This window comes from Halichoerus grypus, chromosome 8 (genome assembly GCF_964656455.1).
Source record: "Halichoerus grypus chromosome 8, mHalGry1.hap1.1, whole genome shotgun sequence".
NCBI lineage: Eukaryota > Metazoa > Chordata > Mammalia > Carnivora > Phocidae > Halichoerus > Halichoerus grypus.
Genome location: NC_135719.1, coordinates 49,417,663 through 49,438,873, shown reverse-complemented (window position 1 = coordinate 49,438,873; position 21,211 = coordinate 49,417,663). Strand labels below are relative to the sequence as shown.

Sequence of the window (21,211 nt, the reverse complement as noted above, 5' to 3'; positions counted from 1 at the left end):
AACAGGGGTGCCTGACTGGCTCAGTTGGTAGAGTGTGTGACTCTTGATCTTGGGGTTGTGAGTTCAAGCCCCACGTTGGGTGTAGAGATTACTTAAAAATAAAATCTTAAAAAAAAAAAAAAGGAGTGACATTAAATCCATGGTTGGCGGACAAAGCAGGTACGTCCATGTTGCCCCCCCCCCCATGTCAGTGCAGATGGCCTGTCTGCCACCCGTCCTGAGCCCCTAGCTCTTTCAGAGTTGCAGGCTGTCCTGAGACACCGAAACCAGGAGAAATGGCAGGGTGTCAGGCCTGGTGCCGCCAATAGAAATAGGCAAACTGAGAAGAGGGAACAATTTAGCAGGATGATTTTAGTTCATTTGTCATCAGACACACTTGGATCCACCACTTATCAGCTATGTGATCTGGGACAATGTCATTTAAGTCTCAGTTTCCCACAAGTGTGAAATGGGGATAGGAGCGGTACCTACCCTGAAACGTTTATGAAAATGAAATCAGTACTGTATGTGTATGTGGCCGAGGCTTTTGATTGTTAGTGTTGATTATCCTCAGGTGGCTGGGGTGGGTCCTGAGGTTTCTTTGGCTCTCTGCAGGACTCTAATGAGTTCACATTTTGAGTCTAAGATCTCCCAAGGTGTTGGAGCTGCAGGATAAGGGGTCAGAAGGGTGGGGCGGAAACTGGTCTGAGTCTGCAGCACAGCTCAAAGGCGGTCTCTGGGTATCTGGAGCCAGAGCAGGGGGCAGGGCATCCTCTGCAGAGGAGCTCAGAGAGGCTACCTGAGCTCTTTTCCCTTCTCAGTCCCTGCTAAGCACTCACCAACCAAGCCCCTCTCCCCACACTCCGTTTGAAGTCACCCTTGGAGAGGGAGCAAGCCAGGGCTCTGGCGTCAAAACACTAGAGGTCACATCTTGCTCTGTCAAGCTCTGTGAACGTGGGCAAGTCAGTCAATGTCTCTCATTGGCCATTTCCCCATCTGTGCAATGGGATATAGAATAATGCTAATCCCCGGGGAGAGGTTGAGAAGGTAGGTCTACATTGTAAAGAGAGGCTATGAAAGCACTATTAAACTTTAAAGGTCACACAAATGCTGAGCATACCTTTTTTTACAGAGCTGGTATCATTGGCACCTCTTCCGTGAAGCCTTCCTTGGACTGCCCAGGTGGGAGAGATTTCTTCCTCCACTGATTTCCCACTGCTGCTCACCTGAACATTACAAAAATAGATGCTGCCCCCATCAAGAGGCACAATTCTGAGTACAGAACATGCCAGGTCTCCTGAGTTCCAGCTAATGTGTTGGTCGTTTCTCTTGGCACTCCTCTTGTGGTCTGTCCACCAAGCACTTTCCTAACACTTGTCCTGTTCTCCCTCTGCAGGAAGTAAGACCAGTCAGGTTCATCCTGTGTGGCTCTGCCCCCTGAACACATACCTTGAGGCACCGTGGAGTCCTTAACCCAAGTGGGCCAATAGGGTCTTTCCCTGAGAATTTACATTTGGACCTGTGATTGACAGGGAGTCAATTCAGCATCTCCGAGTATTTTTAAGTAATCTCTATACCCAATGTGAGGCTTGAACTTACAACCCTGAGACAAAGAGTTGCATGCTCTACCGACTGAGCCATCCAGGTGCCCTGAGATTGAAGTATTAATTTAAGAAATTACCCATAGCCTCAGATAGTTTCAATGATGAATTCTACAAAATATTTAAAGAATATGGCTCCATTTATATAAAATTCTATAAATGCGAACTAGTCTATAGTAACTGAAAGTGGCTGCCTGGGCTGAGAGTCAGCGGGGAGCTGGAGGGATTAAGGGGGGCAGGAGGAAATTTTTGTGGGGGATGGATATGTTCATTATCTTGAATGTGATGATGGTTTCACAAATGTATGCCTATGGCAAAACTTACTAAATGGTACAGCTATATGTTGCCATCTAAGCACTGCTTTAGCTGCATCCCATAAGCTTTGGTACAGGATTTTAATTTATTTCAAAGTATTTTCTACTTCCCTTGTGATTTCTTTTTTGGACCATGGCTTATTTCAGAGTTGTTGCTTAATTTCCACATGTCTGTGAATTTTCCAAATTTCCTTTTGTCATTAATTTCTAATTTCATCCCATATGGTCTCACTTTCATTTTTATTTTTGAAAGATTTTTTTTTTTTACCTAGGTAAACTTTTTTTTTTTTAACCTAGGTAAACATTTTAGGTTGATGTTGTATTTTTTTTCTTTCTGTATTTTATTTTTATTTTTTAAAGTTTTATTTATTCATTTATTTAAGTAATCTCTACACCCAAAATGGGGTTTGAACTCACGACTGATCCAGCCAGGCACCTCTCTTTCTGTATTTTAAAGATGTGGCTCCACTGTCCTCTTCCTTGCATGCTTTCTGACAAAAAAACCTGTTAGCATTATTTTTGTTTGTATGTAATATGTCTGGCTGCTTTTATTTATTTATTTATTTTTTATTTTTAAGTAAGCTCCACGCCCAGCATGGAGCCCAACACGGGGCTTGAACTCATGATCCTGAGATCAAGACCTGAGCTGAGATCAAGAGTCAGATGCTTAATCGACTGAGCCACCCAGGTGCCCCACTCTAGCTACTTCTAAATCTTTCCCTTTATCACATTTTAAAAACAACTTATGATATACCTTGGTATAGGTTTTATGGAGGGGAGGGGGTTGGGTCCACTGTACTTTATTGGTGTACATGATATGGAAGGTTCCCTAAGCCCCTCCCCCTCTTCAGGGATTCTGGGATGGAAACTGTATAGAATCTCAGTGTATTGGGAAGTTGAGTTGGGGTAAACCCTCTCAAGCAGCTGAGGGTCTCTCTCTTGTATTCTTGCTGGGGCTGTTGGTCTAGGAGACTCTTACTCCTTGGAGGCCATGTGGGCCCTAAGGTCTACCACCCTATTGCTATAGTGAAATTCACTGTTGTACCAGGAAATGAACTTGACAAAGTGATCACTGAGGGCAACACAAGCCCCAGCATCCAAGGTGGAAGAGAGGGTATCCCTATTAAAGTTGCAGGACAAACCTGGTCCTCAGTGCAGCCCAGGATGCCCTTGAGGGGGCCCTCCAATGCCTGTTTCACCACCTTCTTGATGTCATCAGATATGGCAGCTTTCTCCAGGCGGCAGGTCATATCCTGCTGACACATTGAGAGTGGAGACGTGGAAGACCATGTTTGTGAGCTTCCCATATAGCTCAGGAATTACCTTGCCCTCAGCTTTGGCAGTGCCAGTAGAAGCAGGGATGATGTTCTGGGCAGCCCATGGCCATCATGCCACAGCTTACCAGAGAGGTCATCCACAGTCTTCTGGGTGGCAGTGATGGCATGGATTGTGGTCATGAGTCCCTCCCTGATACTAAGGTTGTCATGGATGACGTTGGCCAGGATGGGCCAAGCAGCTGGTGGTGCAGGAAGCATTTGAGGGTCTTGAGGGAGTTGTCATAGTTCCCATGGTTCATGCCCATCACAAACATGAGGGCATCAACAGAAGGGCAGAGATGGTGACCCTTTGGATTCTACCTTCAAGTGAGCCCTAGCCTTCTCCAAGATAGTAAAGACACTAGTGGACTCTACATACTCAGCACCAGCATCACCCCATTTGATATTGGTGGGATCTCACTCCTGGAACATGGAAATGGGCTTTCCCTTGATGCCCATTCTTAGCTTTGACTGTGCCATTGAACTTGCCACGTGTGTAATCTTACTGGAGCATGTAGACCACGTAGTTGAGATCAATGAAGAGGTCATTGATGCTAACAGTACTGCCCTTAGGGCCCTGGCTGGCACAGTTGGTAGAGCATGCAACTCTTAATCTCAGGGTTGTAAATTTGAACCCCACATTGAGTGTAGAGATTACTTAAAAATAAAACCTTAAGGAATGCCTGGGTGGCTCAGTCAGTTAAGCGTCTGCCTTCGGCTCAGGTCATGCATGATCCCAGGGTCCTGGGATCGAGTCCCACATTGGGCTCCTTGCTCAGTGGGGAGCCTGCCTCTCCCTCTGCCTTTGGCTCCCTCTGCTTGTGTTCTCTCTTTCTCTGACCAAAAAAAAAAAAAAAAAAAAAAAGTAGCCCTGATGACCAGGTATCCAATATGGCCAAATCCATTTACCCCAATCTTTACCATTGTGTCCCAGGGACCCAGCTGGCCCTGCACAAGAAGATGTAGCTGTCTGTTGAGCTGGGAGGAGAGCTTGGTATAGTTTTTTTATGTGATTGTGGTTGGGGTTCACTAAGTATCTGAGATCTATGGATTTATCAAATTTTTCAATCAAAATTTTCATCAAATTTAGAAGTTTTTCAGTTACTTTTTTTCCTTTTCCTTCAAGTATTTCTTTTTCTTGTCCTCTTCCCTCTTTGGGGGACTCTAGTTACACAAATATATTAGGTCACATGACTCCCAATGCCATGTTATTATTAATTTGAAGCCTTTTTTCTTTGTGTATTTCATTTGGGATAGTTTCTGTTACTATGTATTCAAGTTCACTAGTCTTCTGCCACATCTAATGTTCCATTAATCCATCTAGTGTATTTTTTATATCAGACATTATAGTTTTCAGCTTTAGAAATCCAGTTTGGGTCTATTAAAAAATATCTTCTATTTCTGTACTTAACATGGTCAGCCTTTGCTTTATCTTCTTGCACATATGGAACATAGTTATAATAACTGTTTTAATGTCTGTCTCCTAATTCTATCATCTGGGTAACTTCTGGGTAGGTTTCAACTGATCAGTATTTTCTTTTCATTATGGGTCATACTTTCCCGTTTCTTTGTATACATGCAAATTTTTATCAGTTGCCAGACATTGTGAATTTTATTTTGTTAGATGCTGGACATTTTTGTATTCTTATCAGTATTCTTGAGTTTTGTTCTGGGATGCAAAAGCACTTGGAAACAGTTTGGTCCTTTTTCAAATCTTGCTTTTGTTAGATGGGGCCAGAGCGGTGTTTTGTTTTCACCCACTTCTGAGTCAAAAGGTCTGGTGAGTGCTCCACTCAATGCCCCATTAATTGTGAGGTTTCCACTCTGGTTTGTGGGAGCCAGCACTATTCTCAGCCTTGTGTGAGCTCCAAGGATTATTCTCTCTAATCGTATTGGTTGATTTTAACTGTGCTTTTTTTTTTTTTTAAGATTTTATTTATTTATTTGACAGAGAGAGACACAGCAAGAGAGGGAACACAAGCAGGGGGAGTGGGAGAGGGAGAAGCAGGCTTCCCTCTGAGCAGGGAGCCTGATGTGGGGCTCGATCCCAGGACCCTGGGATCATGACCTGAGCCGAAGGCAGACGCTTAACGACTGAGCCACCCAACGCACCCCCTAACCATGCTTTCTAGTAGTATCTTCACATGCAGGCACCAAGCTGAATGACTGAAGACCTACAGTCTGTAGTGCTCCAGAATTCTCTCTGGGTGCAACTCGTTCTTTTTTGGTTCTCCGCTTTGTGTCCCCAGACTCCTGACTTCATCTTGTCAGTGCAGGGAGAATGCCAGACCCCACCTGCTCTCCTCTCCCTATGCTCTGGTCTGGAAACGTTCTTCAGGAAGTAAAGTGGGGCATCTGTAGGGCTCTCCTCATTGGTTTCCTGACTCTCAGGAGTCACTGCTTTTCATTGTCTGGTGTCCAGTGTCTTGAGAACCATTGTTTCATATATTTTTTGGGGTATTTTAGTCATCTTAGGTGGGGACATAAATCCAGTCCTGGTTACTCCATCTCAGCTGGAAGCAGAAATTCTCGTGATGGTTTGTTCATTTGTCCAGTGGGCACTTACTGGGGGAGAGCTTGCTGAGGCCTCCCTCGCAGTGGTCTGTGGCTCTCCACACACTCCAGATTTTCCTCTCTCAGGGCCTTGGTGTGGGCCCTTTCCTCTGTCTGGACTGCTCTGTCTAGCTGTCCTTCCCTCTCTCAGCTCAAAGGCCTGATCTGACTACTCTGTGTAAAGTGAATCGCTCTCTTTTTTATTTCCCATCACACTTCTGCTTTCCTTTACAAGTTCTTTTACTAGAGTGGAGGCAGGAATTTCTGTCAGATTCGCTGGAGCCAGCTCAGGGCCAGGCACACTATAGGTGTTCAAGGAATATTTATTGAATGACTGAGGTCTTTGTATATTTCATGGTACCTGTCATATAACAGAGCTCGGTCAAACCGGGTTGCTTGGCTGATGGGAGCACAGCTCCCTGCCTGAGGTCCCCAGCAGGGAAGGGATGCAGGGCCCCTGGACTGAGGCCACACTCTCCTTAGTGATAACTGAAGGCCCCCGGGTGCCGGCCAGGGGAGGGCTGACAGGTGGGGCTGATGAGTTCCAGACCCAGGCCTCTGGGCCCCGGCACAGCCCGACAGAACCGGACGCTGGGCAGGAGCCAGAGCCAAGCTTCCATGACGTGGCTGCCTTCAAGGGCCATGCTCCTCCCTAGGCCCTTGGTGGGGCTTCAGGTCTCACCCACGCCTCTCAGAGCCGTGTGCCACCGGGCCCTGCAGAAAGATGGAGCCGTCCTCCCTGGTTCGAGTCCCAGATCTGGTTGTGTGACCACTGACAACTATCAGAACACTCACAGAGTTGGCCCTATAAAGTCAAAAGTACTCTGTACACTGAAAACCTCTGTAAACCGAAGTCAAGTGCTCACTGAACTGGCAAGGCCTCAGGAAACTTCTGTTCCGAAGCCCTACTTTTGACAAAAGGAGAGCCTGAGGTTTAAATGAAATAGTGTATGTAGACTGTTTAGCACCAGGCTTGGGACTTTGTGTTTTTATTCTAGCTGCTAACCACCTGCCTACCTCTGGCTGAGCAGCCTGTGCCTCAGTGCCTTCCTGCTTCCCAACAGCCCTTCCTGCCTCAGCTGGGGGCCTTGATCCATCTGGGTTTGTTTGTTTGTTTGTTTGAAGATTTTATCTATTTGTGAGAGAGCGAGAGCAAGCAGGGGGAGGGAGAGGGACAAGCAGACTCTGCACTGAGCGTGGAGCCTGACGTGGGGCTCAATCTCAGGACCTCGGGGAGTTGGACATTCAACTGACTGAGCCACCCAGACACCCCCATATGTTTTGGGGTTTTTTTTAAGATTTTTTTTTATTATTTGAGAGAGAGCCCACGCACAAGCACGTGAGCTAAGGGGAAGAGCAGAGGGAGAGGGAGAAGCAGACTCCTCGATGAGCAGGGAGCCCAACTGGCTCCATCCTGGGACCCTGGGATCATGACCTGAGCCGAAGGCAGATGATTAACTGACTGAGCCACCCAGGTGCCCCCCATCTGTCTTCAACAAGGATTATAGTTACCATTTTTTGAGCATTTATGAGGTACCAGGCCATGAGCTAAGCATTCTGCATGGATCACTAATTCTTTTGTCATAGGATGAGATATTATTGTCCCCATTTTACTGATGAGGAAGCTGAGGCTCAGAGACATTAAGTAATCTCCCCAAGGCCCTATAATTAGTAAGTGGCTGAGAGTGTTTAGACCCCAGAATGGGAAGTCTCCAAGTGTCTAGGTTCTGATTTCTCTTCCCTTAGATGTCTCTTCTAATAACTTATATTTCCTGCTGGCTATTCCTTCCTGGGTCTTTGGGAAGGTTTCTGAGAATCCACTTGGTCAGTCACCAGAAGAGGGCAAGACATGGTCTAAAACCTCCAGCTGAAAGCCTGCTGTGAGGCCTAGCTAGGAGTCTATTTTTTTTATTTTTATTTATTTATTTTTAAAGATTTTATTTATTTATTTGACAGAGAGAGACACAGCGAGAAAGGGAACACAAGCAGGGGGAGTGGGAGAGGGAGAAGCAGGCTCCCCACTGAGCAGGGAGCCCGATGCAGGGCTCAATCCCAGGACCCTGGGATCATGACCCGAGCCGAAGGCAGACGCTTAACGACTGAGCCACCCAGGCGCCCCTAGCTAGGAGTCTTTAATTTAGAGCTGGCAGTAAGGATGTCTCTGAGGGTCAAAGACAATCCCCTGTCAAAAACACTGTCCTGGGAGACGAAATGGGGTGTGGGCAGGAGCCCACAGACCCAGCTATTGTCTCAGCAAGTGTCCTGCCAGCCTGTTCTCTAGAGGCCCCCAGTTATACCTTCCCCCTGGGATGGCGGGAGCTGCAGGTGGAGACAGGCCAGTAGAGTCCAGCCCTGTAGGAGCTCCACACGGGCGAGGTCACCTCTGATGGGGCCACTGGGAGGCTGGCCTCTCTAAGAGGGGGTGAAACTGGAACCAGCTTCGAAGACCTTGCCAATTTGGATGAAGGAGAGTGGTGGTGGGATGGGCAGCCTTTCTAGCACAGAGAAGCCAGGAGTGCTGGTCAGGCCATCCAGCCTTTCCCAGGCTCTTCACATGTATCCCAGCATGTCTACACCACGGCCCTACTAGTGAGGGGTTATTAGTGCCACTTGGCAAATGACGAAACTGAGCACAGGGTCCAAGACTGCAGGCAGGATGTGCTGAATGCCAGATGATGAGGTGGGTCATTCTAAGGGAGGCCGTGGGGGACCACAGGAGGTTCCTAAAGCCTCAGGACGTTACCTGGGCAGTGTGTGGGGTGGAGGGGAAGAGTGGAGGCCGGAGACAGTGCGGAGACTGTTGGAGCAATCTCAGTGGGCTATGAGGGAGGTCTGGACCAGGGCAAGAGCTGGGAAATAGAGGCCTGGGGGGATGGGGCTGGGCTGATGGAAGGTGCAGGAGGTCTGAATGGGAAAGGGTCTCAGAGATCATCTACCCAAGCCACCTGTTTTATACAAGGAAACTGCGGCCCAAGGAGGGAAAGGGGCTTACCTAAGGACACACAAGAGGTTAATAATAGAGCCACACTGGAGCGCCTGGCTGGCTCAGTCACTAGGGCATACAACTCTTGAGGTCATGAGTTTGAGCCCCACATTGGGCATAGAGTTTACTTTAAAAAAGTTTTTAAGGGGCACCTGACTGGCTCAGTAGTTAAGCATCTGCCTTTGGCTCAGGTCATGATCCCAGGGTCCTGGGATCGAGCCCCGCATTGGGCTCCCTGCTCCGCGGGAAGCCTGCTTCTCCCTCTCCCACTCCCCCCCACTTGTGTTCCCTCTCTCGCTGTCTCTCTGTCAAATAAATAAATAAAATCTTAAAAAAAAAAATAAAGTTTTTAAAATAGTAGAGCCACGCTAAAAAAAAAAACCAAAACCCTAGAAGCTCAAGGACACCCCCATGAAATATGGAGCCATGTTTTCTCCTATAATAGACCACCCTCCCCCAGGGATCAAGCCCTTACCTGGGGTTATCAAGGGTCCCAGTATGATCCAACTTAGCTTCTGTCTCACTGTGGGACCCCAGAGCCTCCCCTCTCATTCCCTGGGTCACAGTTAGCTCATCTGTGAATTGAGGGCATCAGGCCAGCTGACTGCTAATACCCCTTTATGCCCTAAGTATCCAGAGAAAGGCTAGGGCTTCTTGTTCTGGTCCCCCAGCCCCCAGTTCAGCCTGACACTGACACGGGTTGGGGCTGGTTCTGCTGGAGCTCACATGCCTAAGGAGTGAGTGTCTGGTCCCAAGGAGGCAACATGATCTGTAAAGGATCCCTGACCCTCTCGTTTTGAACCCTAGAGAGGGCATCTCAGTCATGAGAGGACCGCAGGGACATTAGCCCTGCCTGAGATGGGAGGCCGGGGAGATGGCTACCTGGGGGAGAGACTAGGAAGAGGGGAGGGAAGGAAGCAGGAGAGGGTGGCCTCAGATCTTAGGGGGAAGAACTGAGCTGTGGGAAGGGGCCTGTAAGGGTCTCGCAGTGGGAAGGGTGCCCGGCCTGGCTCCTCTGGAGGGGTGTGGGACATGCCACCTTCCGCCTATAATTTTCTCAGTGTATGAACCAAGTCAAGGTGAGCTGTTCTGGGCTAGGCCAGAGGGCCTAGGCCAGGAACTCAGGAGAAGGGGAAGGAGAGGAGTGGTGGGCCTAGAGGAAAGAAGAAGGAGGCAAAATGGAAGGAATCAGGGCCCCCCACCTGGGAGCTAGGCAGGCAGAGGGAGGGTGTGTGCAGGGGGCTTTCAATGACACATTGCTTCTGATAAGAGTCACTGTCAGGTGTCACATACAGCCCCAGGCACAAGGACACCTGGCATGAAGGGGGAGAAAGCATTAAATTTGAGCCAGGCCAGGCTTGTATTTCAGATCCTTCTACTCATTAGCTGTGTGGCCCCAGGAAGGTCTCCTGGACTCTCTGAGCCTCAGACTCTAGAACCAAAGAACGTTTGTGTTTCATCCTTCACAGTGGGCAAGCTGTGGAGATCAGACCCCAGACCCTCCCACTCCCCTTACTGGTCACCCTGGTTGTGCTCCTTCTTCACCCAAGCATGCACCCATCCCAGGCCCTGGGACTGGCATTATTCCTCATCTCCCCACCCCCACTGCCTGTAAGGGGCTGCATGAAGCATTCTGGGAGTGCCCCAGCCCCTCTAAAGGGGTTTGAGCCAATTGAAGGCCTGTTCAGTAAGGGGACCAAATGGGAGGCTGGGAGTGGGGGTGGGGCAAGGACCTTCCCAAACCTGCTTCACCCCCATATCCCCTTCCCCCTACTCTCCGATGGGCTGTCTGGGGCTCCCCTCCCCTTTCCCTAAGCTCAGGCCTTGCTTGTCTTCTCCACAACAAGAAGCGAATGTTATTTAAAAGGAGATCAGGAGATTTGCCTTAAATAGGCATGGAGTGCTGTGCCAGGGCCCAGGGGGAAGGGTGGGGGGAGGAGGCCACCCTGGGTGGAGAGAAAAAAAAGAAAGAGAAGGACCTCCTCAGGGGTGTGCAGAGCCCTTCTAGTTTACGGACACAATCCCAGGCTACAGGGCATCGGTCCAACAGGGCTTATTCCCGCCCTACCCCCATTCCGAGAATAAGGAAACTGAGACCCAGCTCAGGGAACCCACAGCCTGGGTCCTCTAGGAGGGAAGCATTAGCTACCAGATGCCGGATGCCGGTCTTTCCATAACAGTCCCCAGGAGCTAGGAGAAGGAGTTCAGGAAGGCATTGAGCCCAGAAGACAGGGTCCCCTATGGCGGGGATGGGAGGGTGGCCACAGGGTGGGGGTGTCTTGGGCCCCCCCCCAACACACCTGCTCCCACCATCAGTTCCCAGGCCTTTGGCTCCTGCCCCCAGGTTGCCCCTGCCTGCCCTCCCAGCCCCAGCATGTAACTGGATGCCCTTCTCACTCCACACCTTCCAGGTGAGCTGGGACTCTGCTAACCGAACCCAATACTGGCAGGAGAGGAAATGAAAGGCCATTCCTGGCGAGGAAGGAGCCAGAGTCAAGGGAGTGAGAGTCTGAGTGGGAGGTGGAGTAGCAGTCAGCCCCCTCCCTGCAGGGCCGGTCTGGCACCGCCCGGAGTTCATGTCCCTATTCAGGGTCTCCTTCCAAGCCCTTCCCCTTCCATCTTGGCCCCTCCCAGCCGGTTCTATCTCAGCAGGTGAGGCTTTTGGAATCTTAAAGAAGGGATGCCTGGTGGCTCAATTGCTTAAGTGTCTGCCTTCAGCTCAGGTCGTGATCCCAGGGTTCTGGGATGGAGCCCCACCTTGGGCTCCTTGCTCAGCGGGGAGCCTGCTTCTCCCTCTCCCTCTGCTGCTCCCCCTGCTTGTGCACACGCATGCGCTCTCTCTCTCTCTTAAAAAACGGGGGGTGGGGGGAAGGAAAAAAAAAGAAATGGAGTCTTGAGTGTGGGATTTCTGGGACAAAGCTAGGGGCTGAGAAGCACCCATGCTTGCTCTTTTTTCAAAGGCTCTGAATACCAGGGTGAGACCTTATGCCCATCCTAGCTCTGCCACTTACAGCTGAGGGACTGTGAGCTGCCCACCTTCTGTAAGCCTGTCTCTTCCTCGGGAATCTCAGTCTGAAGATCCCATGCAAAGGGTTGTCAAAGCTCTGTTAAGAGGAGGAATGGAGGGGGTGCCCGGCTGGCTCAGTTGGTAGAGCATGGGACTCTTGATCTCAGGGTTGTGAGTTCAAGCCTCATGTTGGGCATGGAAACTACTTAAAAAAAAAATAAAAATAAAAAAGAAGAGGGACAGAGGAAAGAAGAGGACCAGTTCTGACAAATGTACTCACCGACTAGGGCTGGGACCTTATGTTTCTTGGGGGAAGGTGGGGGGCCTTCATTCTCCCCTTCCTCGCAGTGGGTAGGCACAGCCTGGGTCCTCTAGGAGGGAAGACTGAAGGAGAAATTTTCGTTTACTCTGGATCCTGTTAATTCTCTTTGTTATCCTCTGGGCCACTCTAGAGGCAGGGAGGGAACGGGGTCAGTACAGGGTGGCCACTTAGAGTAAGTGTAATGGAGACAATAGGAGCTAACCATGAGGGGGTCACCCCTGCCTGCCTCCACCCCAGCTCTTTACTTGTCCTAACTCCGTTGGTAGCTCTTAGACCCACTTCACTAATGATGAAACTAGGGCTGAGGATTTCAGCAGCTTGTTCAAGGTCACATGGGAAGTGCCGGAGCCACTTGGAGCCTCAGGGCCCTCTGCTGACTTTGCAAAAACCCCAGGACCCTCCCTGTAGCTGGGACTTGAGTTCCAGACCCAGCTTGCAGGGTGGCTTTGGCCAAGTCATCTAACCTTTCAAGAAATTCGTTCTCTCTCCACTAAGGTGGGGATAATGTCCCATTGTCCTATCAGAGTTATTGTGAAAAACGAACAAGAGGGCTCATGAACACAAACCATGAGGTCCTCCACACATACCCAGTGCAAGCTTCTCAGCAAAGGAACCTCTCCTCCCTACACCTACTGGGCAACCCAGCTCCTGAGGTGCCCGGGAGCCCAGCTCAGGCACAGCGAGGAGACAAAGGACCTGCCCTGTCACTAGGAAGGGACTAACTGACCACTTAGTGCCACCTAGTGGTCTTCCATGCATGGTGCTTGGGGATCTGGAGGGCCTACTTACGCTGGGATTGGGGGCCTCTGAGCATGACCCTTGGCCCTGTGGAGGTAGGCAAAATATGCCAGGACCTCAGGAAAGATGAATCATGCCTAGCCAACCCTCCCCCGGGCACCCCCCCTGAGGGCAGGGTGCCGGTGGGCACTCCATCGGTGGGCCATCTCAGCCCCACATTTTACTTCCTCTGGACAGCTCCAGGAAGACAGTGGGGCAGGGGGTGGGGGGTTGTAGTTCCAGTGCCTGGCTCAGCTACCTCCTCTGCGAAATCAGGGTAAACATCCCTGCCTTTCAGGGGACTCATTCTTTCATTTATCAAACATTTTATAAACTATCTCCTTTCTGAAGTCATCGTGCCGAGTGCCATGGGGACACAAAGACATCTAAGCCAGGTCTCTTGGTCCCAAGGGCTCCGGCTCATTCTAGGAGACAGACAGAACTGTAAATTGCTAATTACCGTCCGAGGCAAGTCAGGCACAGGAGACAAGTGGGGGCCAGCGGGAAGTGGGACTCACAGGAGCCCCTCTCGCCCCGCAGAGGGGTTCTGCCTGCCCCTCCCCGTGTTGAGCACCCTCAGGAATATGCCTGACTCGCCCAACTGCCATTTGTCTTGCTTTCGAGTCTAATAAAGCAGAACCTCAAGCTCCATCTTTCACACATCTCTGCCTTTGTACTACACAGTTCCCTTTTCCTAAATGCCTTTCTCCAACTTGTCCACCTGCTAACTTCTCTCCAGCCTTCCTCTGGAGAGTGGAGGGGAGAAGAATGGGAAATCCCCATGACTAGGCAACCAGAGAGGAGACAGAAGACCAGGGTCTCCCGAGCAGTGGCGCAGGCACCCCCATCCCCACGGCAGAGTGCTCAGGCAGGTGGGAAGCCCTATGGTCCCCTAACTGCAGGCTCCCTGCATTCTCTCATTGCATTATTCATTCCATGCTGTTGGCCTGCCCCAGGCCATGTGCTGGGCTGGGTGCACAGGCTGCAAGAAGCAGGGGCCTCAGTCCTGTTCTGAAGAGCTTTCTGGTGTAGGAGGAAGACCCACAGGCAAGGACCACACAATGCATGTGCACAGAGACTAGAACCATTCTTCTAGAAAAGGGCAGGGCTAGATCCTGGGAACAGAGGTGATGTTTGAGGTGAGTCATGATGGGTTAATCTGGGCATTTCAGACTAAAAACATGTAGCCCAAGTCAGGGAGGTATGCAGGGGTAAGGCACCCACTTCGCAGTCCCTTTCGCCCACCATCCTCTAAGTGAGCTCTCCTCACCCATGGGTACTCTCTTATTATTTGATCATTTAGCTTGTTATTTGCTGGCTTGTTTATAATCGGTCTCTCTCTATTCACTGTAGGTATCCCAGGGCCATGTCACTCTGGTTTACGGGGCGGGGGGGGGGGGTGGTCTCCAGTGTCTAGCCCAGCACCTGGAACATTAGAGGCTCTCAATAAATATTTGTGGATTAAACCCATGAATGAACACACAGAATGGGTAGGAAGTCTCTTTTATCCCAGAATGACAGTGATTACTGGAGATATTTTCTCTTTGTTCTGCCCATACTTATCCATCCACCCCTGCCCCCATTATTCTAAGCAGGGTCATGAGGCCTTTGTGCTTCTTTGCCTCAAATCCAGAGGCTACCTGAGAACACACTCCTCTGGATTTTGCTTCCAGTTCCTTCAGGGGACTATGGTAGGGGAAGGAGAGGCAGAGAGAGGAGGGTCCCCAAGACTAGGGAGGGATGAGTGATCAGAGGGTCCCCTGGGAGCACCATAAAGAGGTGGCAGGGCTCCAGAGGGCAGAGAGGGAGACCTCTGGAGAGGCTGTGACCTTTCCCCAACGCTTACCTTTCCCTAGGGCCTGGGTAGAGTTAAGGCCTATGGATGCTTGTCACTGTGGGTGTCTGCAGCCACCATGAGGCCATGGACACGAGAGGCCTGCTCTTGTAAGCCCTACTCCCTGCCTGTGCGACCCTAGGGGTGGGTGGGGAGCCCTCAAATCTGGCTGAGATGGGATTTCCCTACACCCCCAGGGATCCAGGTATGAAGTTAGATTAAATAAGATGTCAAGGAACTGTGAGGTTCCTTGCACATGCCCCTCACATGATCTGGCCTGAGAGCAGCTCCTCCTCACAGGGGACATGGGTGCCTTTCTCTGGAGCCTTCTGGAGCCTTCTGGAGAGCATCCTCACAACAAGAAGGGATTGCTAAGGTCAGGACTTCTGGTATACCGGCAGTCCCATGAGGAAGACATCTTTAAACAGGGCAAGTCCATATGAGACCAGGGAAAGCTGAAATTGGTCCTTGGGTGAGGGGAAGAAGCTGGAGGTGGTGAGGCGTGGCTCAGCAGTGTGTGTAGAGGGCAGGATCAGAGAGGATAGTCTGGGGAGGGGAGAGGAGAGGATGAAGAAGAAATAATAGTATCACCAGGACCTTCAAACATCTTCTATAGCCTGGCTCTGGGGGATGATGGGAGATTCCTCTCTTGGCAAAAGCCCTGGTCCCTCTTGCACCTTGGTGGCATATTCAGCCTCCTGCTAGGGAGCTGCAGGACCCCCACGGGAAAGCAAGCTCAACCAGTCACACCCCCGCACCTGCCTTTAGGTGTGGACAGTGAAGCAAGGAGGCAGAAGAGTACAGGACTCCCTCCCTGATGGCCATGCCTGTGTCTGGGGGTGGCCACAGAGCTCCCCCCAGCCAGCTCTTCCCAACTCCACTCCTGCCATTAGTTCTAGCCTCCCTGGTTCCCACTTGTAGCCAAGCCTGGGTTTGGGCTTCATATCAGTTCTTCGAGCTAGCCTTCCATTACCTTCCTTTCCTGCTTGTTATCTTGAGTCAGGTTCTTCTGTTTCCATCCAAAGGGTGCAGAGCTGCTAGGAAGCCCAAGATAATGCTATCTGTGCTGAACTGGATGGTCGCCAAACTGTGTTAACTGGAAGGAGTGAAAAAAGCAAGGTGCAACCAGACTGTAGGCCCCTTGTAGGGAAGGGCCCTGGTAAGCCCTGCTCACAGCTGGATCCACGAGGAGGACTATGTCATATGGGCAGATGGGAAACAGACTTTCAAATGGCACCGCATTGAAGGGCCTCCATGGTTGCCCACTTGTTGGGTGGGGGGTCACCCTGATGGGCTTGGCTTCTCCTAGAGAGTGTCTTCTATTTGGGGCAGAGAAAAGGGTTCAAGCTACGGAAAAACAATCAACTCCTCAAGGTCAGGAAGAGTGGTGACAAGAATAAGACAGGCAGGGGTCATCCAGGGGTGAGGCCAGCACCCCTCCGAGCCTCCACATCTTGTCTGCCGAAGGATGTAGGAACCAGACAATGCTATGCTCTGCAGACATCATGGTGATAATCATTAGTGATCGTACATGTTACTGATAGCTCCTGACCAAGCTCCTGCCACGTGGCTGGCCTTTCTCCGACAACCCTACATGAAAGTCACAGTTACCACCTGCACTTTATAGATGAGGAAACCCCCAGAGAGGTTGTGTAACATGCCTAAAGTCACACAACCGGGGAGTGGCAAAATGAGGTGGAAAGCCACGTCTGTCCCCTGACCATCAGTCAAAGTCTCCACAGGCTGTAGCCCTGCCTCCTCCATGAAGCCCACAGGGAACAGCTGAGGCCCTGTAGCGCCTCTGAAACACCACAGCACTGAGCCACCTTATCCACGGTCTCCACTCCTTGAGCACCTGCTCTGTGTGCTGGGGCCTCTGCTGGCCTTTGGAAGACAAGGATAAATGCCCTCAAATGCCCAGACTTCATGTCTTCCTGCCACCAGCATGGTTTCACTCCTCCCACCATTATCGATTTAACATTTAAAATACATTTTACTCATAACCAGGTAACCTGGTTTTAGCCAAAACCGCAAGGGCCCCTAAACAATTTCCATCAGACTCTTTGATCAACTGAAGCTAGCTTTTTTTTTTTTTTTTAAAGATTTTATGTATATAGGGGCGCCTGGGTGGCTCAATCGTTGGGCGTCTGTCTTTGGCTCAGGTCATGATCCCAGGGTCCTGGGATCGAGCCCCGCATCAGGCTCCCTGCTCAGCGGGAAGCCTGCTTCTCCCTCTCCTGCTCCCCCTGCTTGTGTTCCCTCTCTCGCTGTGTCTGCCAAAGGACGGACCCTTTTATATAAAATCTTTATATAAAAGATTTTATTTATTAGACAGAGAGAGAGAGAGCACAAGCAGGGGGAGCGGGAGAGGGAGAAGCAGACTCCCCACTGAGCAGGGAGCCTGATGCAAGACTCAATCCCAGGACCCTGGATCATGACCTGAGCTGAAGGCAGACGCTTAACCCACTGAGCCACCCAGGCGCCCCATCTGAAGCTAGTTTGTTGATGATCCCTTACCCTTCACAACGTTCAAGCTAGAGCCCCAGCCAGCAAGGCACAAAGTGAGAAAGTTGCGACCAAGATCCCAGCATTCAGATGTTGTGACAGGCCCATTTTCCGTCATGTGAATGCACTCCTGTGTCCTTGTCTGACCCCTGGGCAACAGTGATTCACCTTGTCATTTCATTATGAGTCACCGATCTTGGGTAACTCAGCTTTCCAAATAACCAGTAATCCTAACAAAAGCTCACGTTAAGGGTGTCGTGATGTAAGCACCTCTGTGTGTACCCATGGGGAGAGGGCCCTGGCCACACGTGTAGCCCGTACCCCAGGCAGGGATGCCTTCTTAAAGAGAGCAGAAGACTCAACTCACAGTCCTCACACAATTCACAAGTTTATTTGTCCTAAATAAATATAATCTGAGAACATCCCTCTCAATACCCCTAAATACTATTTCTTCTCCAAAAAAGGAGCTTAAGATACAGGCACATGGTTTGCATTGTGTGTTCTCAGGTTAGGCTCAGGAGGGGGTTTGTCCTAGCCTGTGCTAGCCTGGTCCTAGCTGTGACAAGAACCCCAGGTTCCCTTCTCTGTTTGGGCCCTGTACTTGGCCTGAATCTCCCAGTCCAGGGCTCCTATAGCCTGTTCCTGCTCCTGAAGTACCTGTCTTCACTGCCTCTCCCCTCTGCAGCCCAAAGAGAGCAGCATTCACAACCGTGTGGCCCTGGGCCAGCCCTCACAGATAGCTTTGTTCCAGAACACCAGGTGCCACCATAGGCCCTTTCCCAACTGGCCCAGAAAGGGTTACTCCTGTCCCTGGAAGCAGCTCACCCAGGGCAAGGGGAGAAACTGAGGCACAGCTGGCAAATGGGTAGAAAGTGCTCTCCCTTGTACCCTGCCAGGAGGCTGAGAGCCCTAAAGAATGCAGAAAGAGACACTGGCTATCCTCCCCCAGTTGTCTCCAGGGGCCTTGGCCCACTAGGGAGGAGGAAGAAGGGGAGACCACCATTTGTCTTCTCTTTGAGGCTCAAAGGTTTGGGTCCTCATTCTCCTGGTCTGAGGCTGCCTCATCATCATTTGGAGACTTCTGGATCAGAGACAGAGAAACCCAGTCAAGGACTCATGCTGTCCCCTGGGGCCACAGCCTAGGGGCCAGCATCTCCTTCCTCTTGCCCCTGCTCCCAACAGAGCCAGAAGAGGCTCTGCCACCCCTGTCCCACGGTCCCTTGGCCTTCCCTCTGTCCTAGCTCCCAGGCTTCCCACACCATATGACCCACCATCAGGGGACTCCCTCTTACCAGGCTGAGGAGGCCCCTGCCCCTCCGCAGGGCGGCATAGAAGCTCAGCACACGGGGGTCACAGCGAACCACCATGGGATCAAAGTCCAGCACACGCAGGCCCTGCAGGCTGCGGGCCCGGGAAAGGGCCACATAGGCCTGGCCACTGGCAAACACACGGCCCAGAGAGATCTCCACGCAGTCCAGGGACATGCCCTGAGGGAATGGAGGGACAGAGCTAGAGCCAGCTCAGCCTGCAATCCCTATGCGCAAGAGCCTGACCTCACCTACACTGGCCCAGCGACTGCCCCTGGATCTCTTCAGCCAGTACAGAGATTCTCAAGGCAGAGAGACAGATTGACAACAACTGGGTGTCTGAGTAGGAGGAGGTCCACGAGACACAGATTGAGGATTAGAATAGAGGAATGGGGGGTGAAAGGAAAGAGTTCAGGCCTGGGTCAGACAGGCATGGGAATGAATCCTGGCTCTGTCTCACTCTCTATGTGACCTTGGACAACTTTACTTAACCACTCTGAGCTTTGGTTTCCCCTTCTGTAAAACAGGACTGATTATCACATTAAATTTAACATCTGGTAGTGGCTCAAGAAATGGCAGGAAAGGAGATGACAGAGGGAAGAGTATGTGTCTGGGAAAGGGAGAGGAAGCAGGATGGGAAATGCGCAAAAGAAAGGCTAATTCTACCACTGGTCTGGAACTTTCCATCCAGGGCAAGCTCAACCTTCACAAAGCCTTTAAGAACCCCCTTCAATATGCCCCAGGCCTATCCTGTCCCCCGTCTGCCCTGCCCTGTCCCCCGCACTTGCTGCTTACCTGGCTCTTGTGGATGGATATTGCCCAGGCCAGCTGGAGGGGCAGCTGCTGCCGGCTGAGGAGTTGGCCCCCAGTGGCCTGCACCGTCCAGCGGTCAGCACGGATGACCTCGGTGACTCCGCAGAGGAACCGTACCTGGGGCAGCCCTGAGGGAGGAGTGGAGAAGTCCCACCTTTTGGCCCTGCTTCAGGGCTCAGAGGTGAGGAGCAGGCCTTACCCCTCCATCCTAGCCTTTTTTTTTTTTTTTTAAGATTTTATTTATTTATTTGACAGAGAGAGACACAGCCAGAGAGGGAACACAAGCAGGGGGAGGGGGAGAAGGAGAAGCAGGCTTCCCGCCAAGCAGGGAGCCCAATGTGGGGCTCGATCCCAGGATCCCGGGATCATGACCTGAGCCGAAGGCAGACGCTTAACGACTGAGCCACCCATCCTAGCCGTCTCCTCACACATACCCCAGGGCCTGCTGCAAACCCAAGCAGTAGGACTGATCTCCCATCATTTACCTCTCCCCTCCGTCTCGAACCCAACGACCACCCCCCGGGCGCCATTCACTAGGCCCCGGGACACTGCTAAGTTCTTCACCAACATCACCTGTAAGGGAAAGTGAACTTGAGGCACGGAGAGCAGCCCATTCCAACACCTGGCCTCAGCTCCAGCAGTCGCTGGGGGCAGTTCCAGGAGGCTGAGGGCACTCCTGGAGAGGCACTGAATCCTAATCCTTAACTCTGTCACCGGCTGACTGTGACCCCTGTGGCAAGCTGCTTTATTTTCCCCGGTCTCAGTTGCCCCTAGTGTCAAAGGGGAATGACATTTGCTGTTTGCCTCAGGAGGGGGTAAGGAGCAATAAGGTAACGGACATGACAGGGTTCTGAAAATTATCATGTCTGTTACGGGGTATGTGTATGGGCCAAAATCATGAGGGATAGCTCCAGGTCCTGTCACCCCTCTTCCAGCCCTCAAGTGCCTTTCAGAACCTGAGGGAAGTCTCCCATTTGGCCCACCCCAACATCATGGGAAGAAGCAGGGCTCTCTCACATGACACAGACGTGGAAACTGAGCTTCAGCAAGGGAAAGGGGCTTGTCCAAAGCATTGTTGCTGGTGCCCCAGGCCTAGCAAGAAGAGGGCAGTGGGAGGCTGAAGATAGGAAGGTGGGTGGGAGCAGGAGGGAGGGAGTTCCCTGGGGTCACAGCTGGGCCCTCTGGCTATGGAGCTGCCTGGGCCGAAGGGCAAGGACTGGGGAAGCCCAGGCCCCCCAGGTCTTGGCTCTGCTTCCCACTCACCTGGGCCCCCAGCTTGAGTTGAAGGATCTGGCTAACGGGACACTGGGCATCCAGGATCCGGGCTTGCTCAGAGTCACTGTCCATGGCCTTAAAGCTGTGTACCTCACCTAGGAAAAAAAGAGTTGGGCAAACAGATTACAAGTCACCGACTTGTGGCTCAGTTTCCAAAACCATGTATTAGACCAGGGTGTAGAAGGCGGTAGTGGGGACAGCTCAGGCAAGCTGGGGCTTTGGAATCAGGGGCCTGGGTTCAAGTCTTTTTTAAAAGAATTTATTTATTTATTTGACAGAGAGAGACACAGCGAGAGAGGGAACACAAACAGGGGGAGTGGGAGAAAGAGAAGCAGGCTTCCTACTGAGCTGGGAGCCCGATGCGGGGCTCGATCCCACGACTCTGGGATCATGACCTGAGCTGAAGGCAGACACTTAACAACTGAGCCACCCAGGCACCCCTGGGTTCAAGTCTTACTTCCAGTATTTACTGGCTCAGTGACCTTGACCTGTTCAAGATCATGCCTCTCAAGTCACAGTTACATCTGCAAATGTAAGGGCCTTTATGGCCAGAGAGGTGGGGGCCTAAATATCCAAATGGCCCCAAGGGCCCAGGCTGTTGGGTGGCGGTGGGGGACCCATACCT

General features: G+C 51.3%; 1 protein-coding gene, 1 long non-coding RNA gene and 1 other non-coding gene across 5 annotated transcripts in view; 1 reads left to right on the top strand and 2 right to left on the bottom strand.

The window, feature by feature from the left end:
• Positions 1 to 331: 331 nt before the first annotated feature.
• LOC144382881 (uncharacterized) lies at positions 332 to 12,397 on the bottom strand. Its single transcript, XR_013450435.1, has 2 exons — positions 12,034 to 12,397; positions 332 to 1,205 (listed from the first exon to the last, which is right to left on the bottom strand). It is a non-coding gene; the product is annotated as an uncharacterized LOC144382881 (long non-coding RNA).
• On the top strand, positions 11,877 to 11,949 carry TRNAK-CUU (transfer RNA lysine (anticodon CUU)). Its single transcript has one exon. It is a non-coding gene; the product is annotated as a tRNA-Lys (tRNA).
• Positions 12,398 to 17,571: 5,174 nt separating the features above from the next.
• Positions 17,572 to 21,211, bottom strand: part of PIF1 (PIF1 5'-to-3' DNA helicase) — a 69,439-nt gene continuing 65,799 nt past the window's right edge. For all 3 annotated transcript variants that reach the window (XM_078079206.1, XM_078079205.1, XM_078079207.1), the window contains exons 9-13: positions 20,575 to 20,681; positions 19,797 to 19,884; positions 19,294 to 19,439; positions 18,484 to 18,678; positions 17,572 to 18,272 (exon numbers count right to left, since the gene is read on the bottom strand). In XM_078079206.1, the coding sequence (XP_077935332.1) occupies positions 18,213 to 18,272; positions 18,484 to 18,678; positions 19,294 to 19,439; positions 19,797 to 19,884; positions 20,575 to 20,681 (596 nt within the window). In that variant the 3' untranslated portion in view covers positions 17,572 to 18,212. The remainder of the gene's footprint in view (positions 18,273 to 18,483; positions 18,679 to 19,293; positions 19,440 to 19,796; positions 19,885 to 20,574; positions 20,682 to 21,211) is intronic.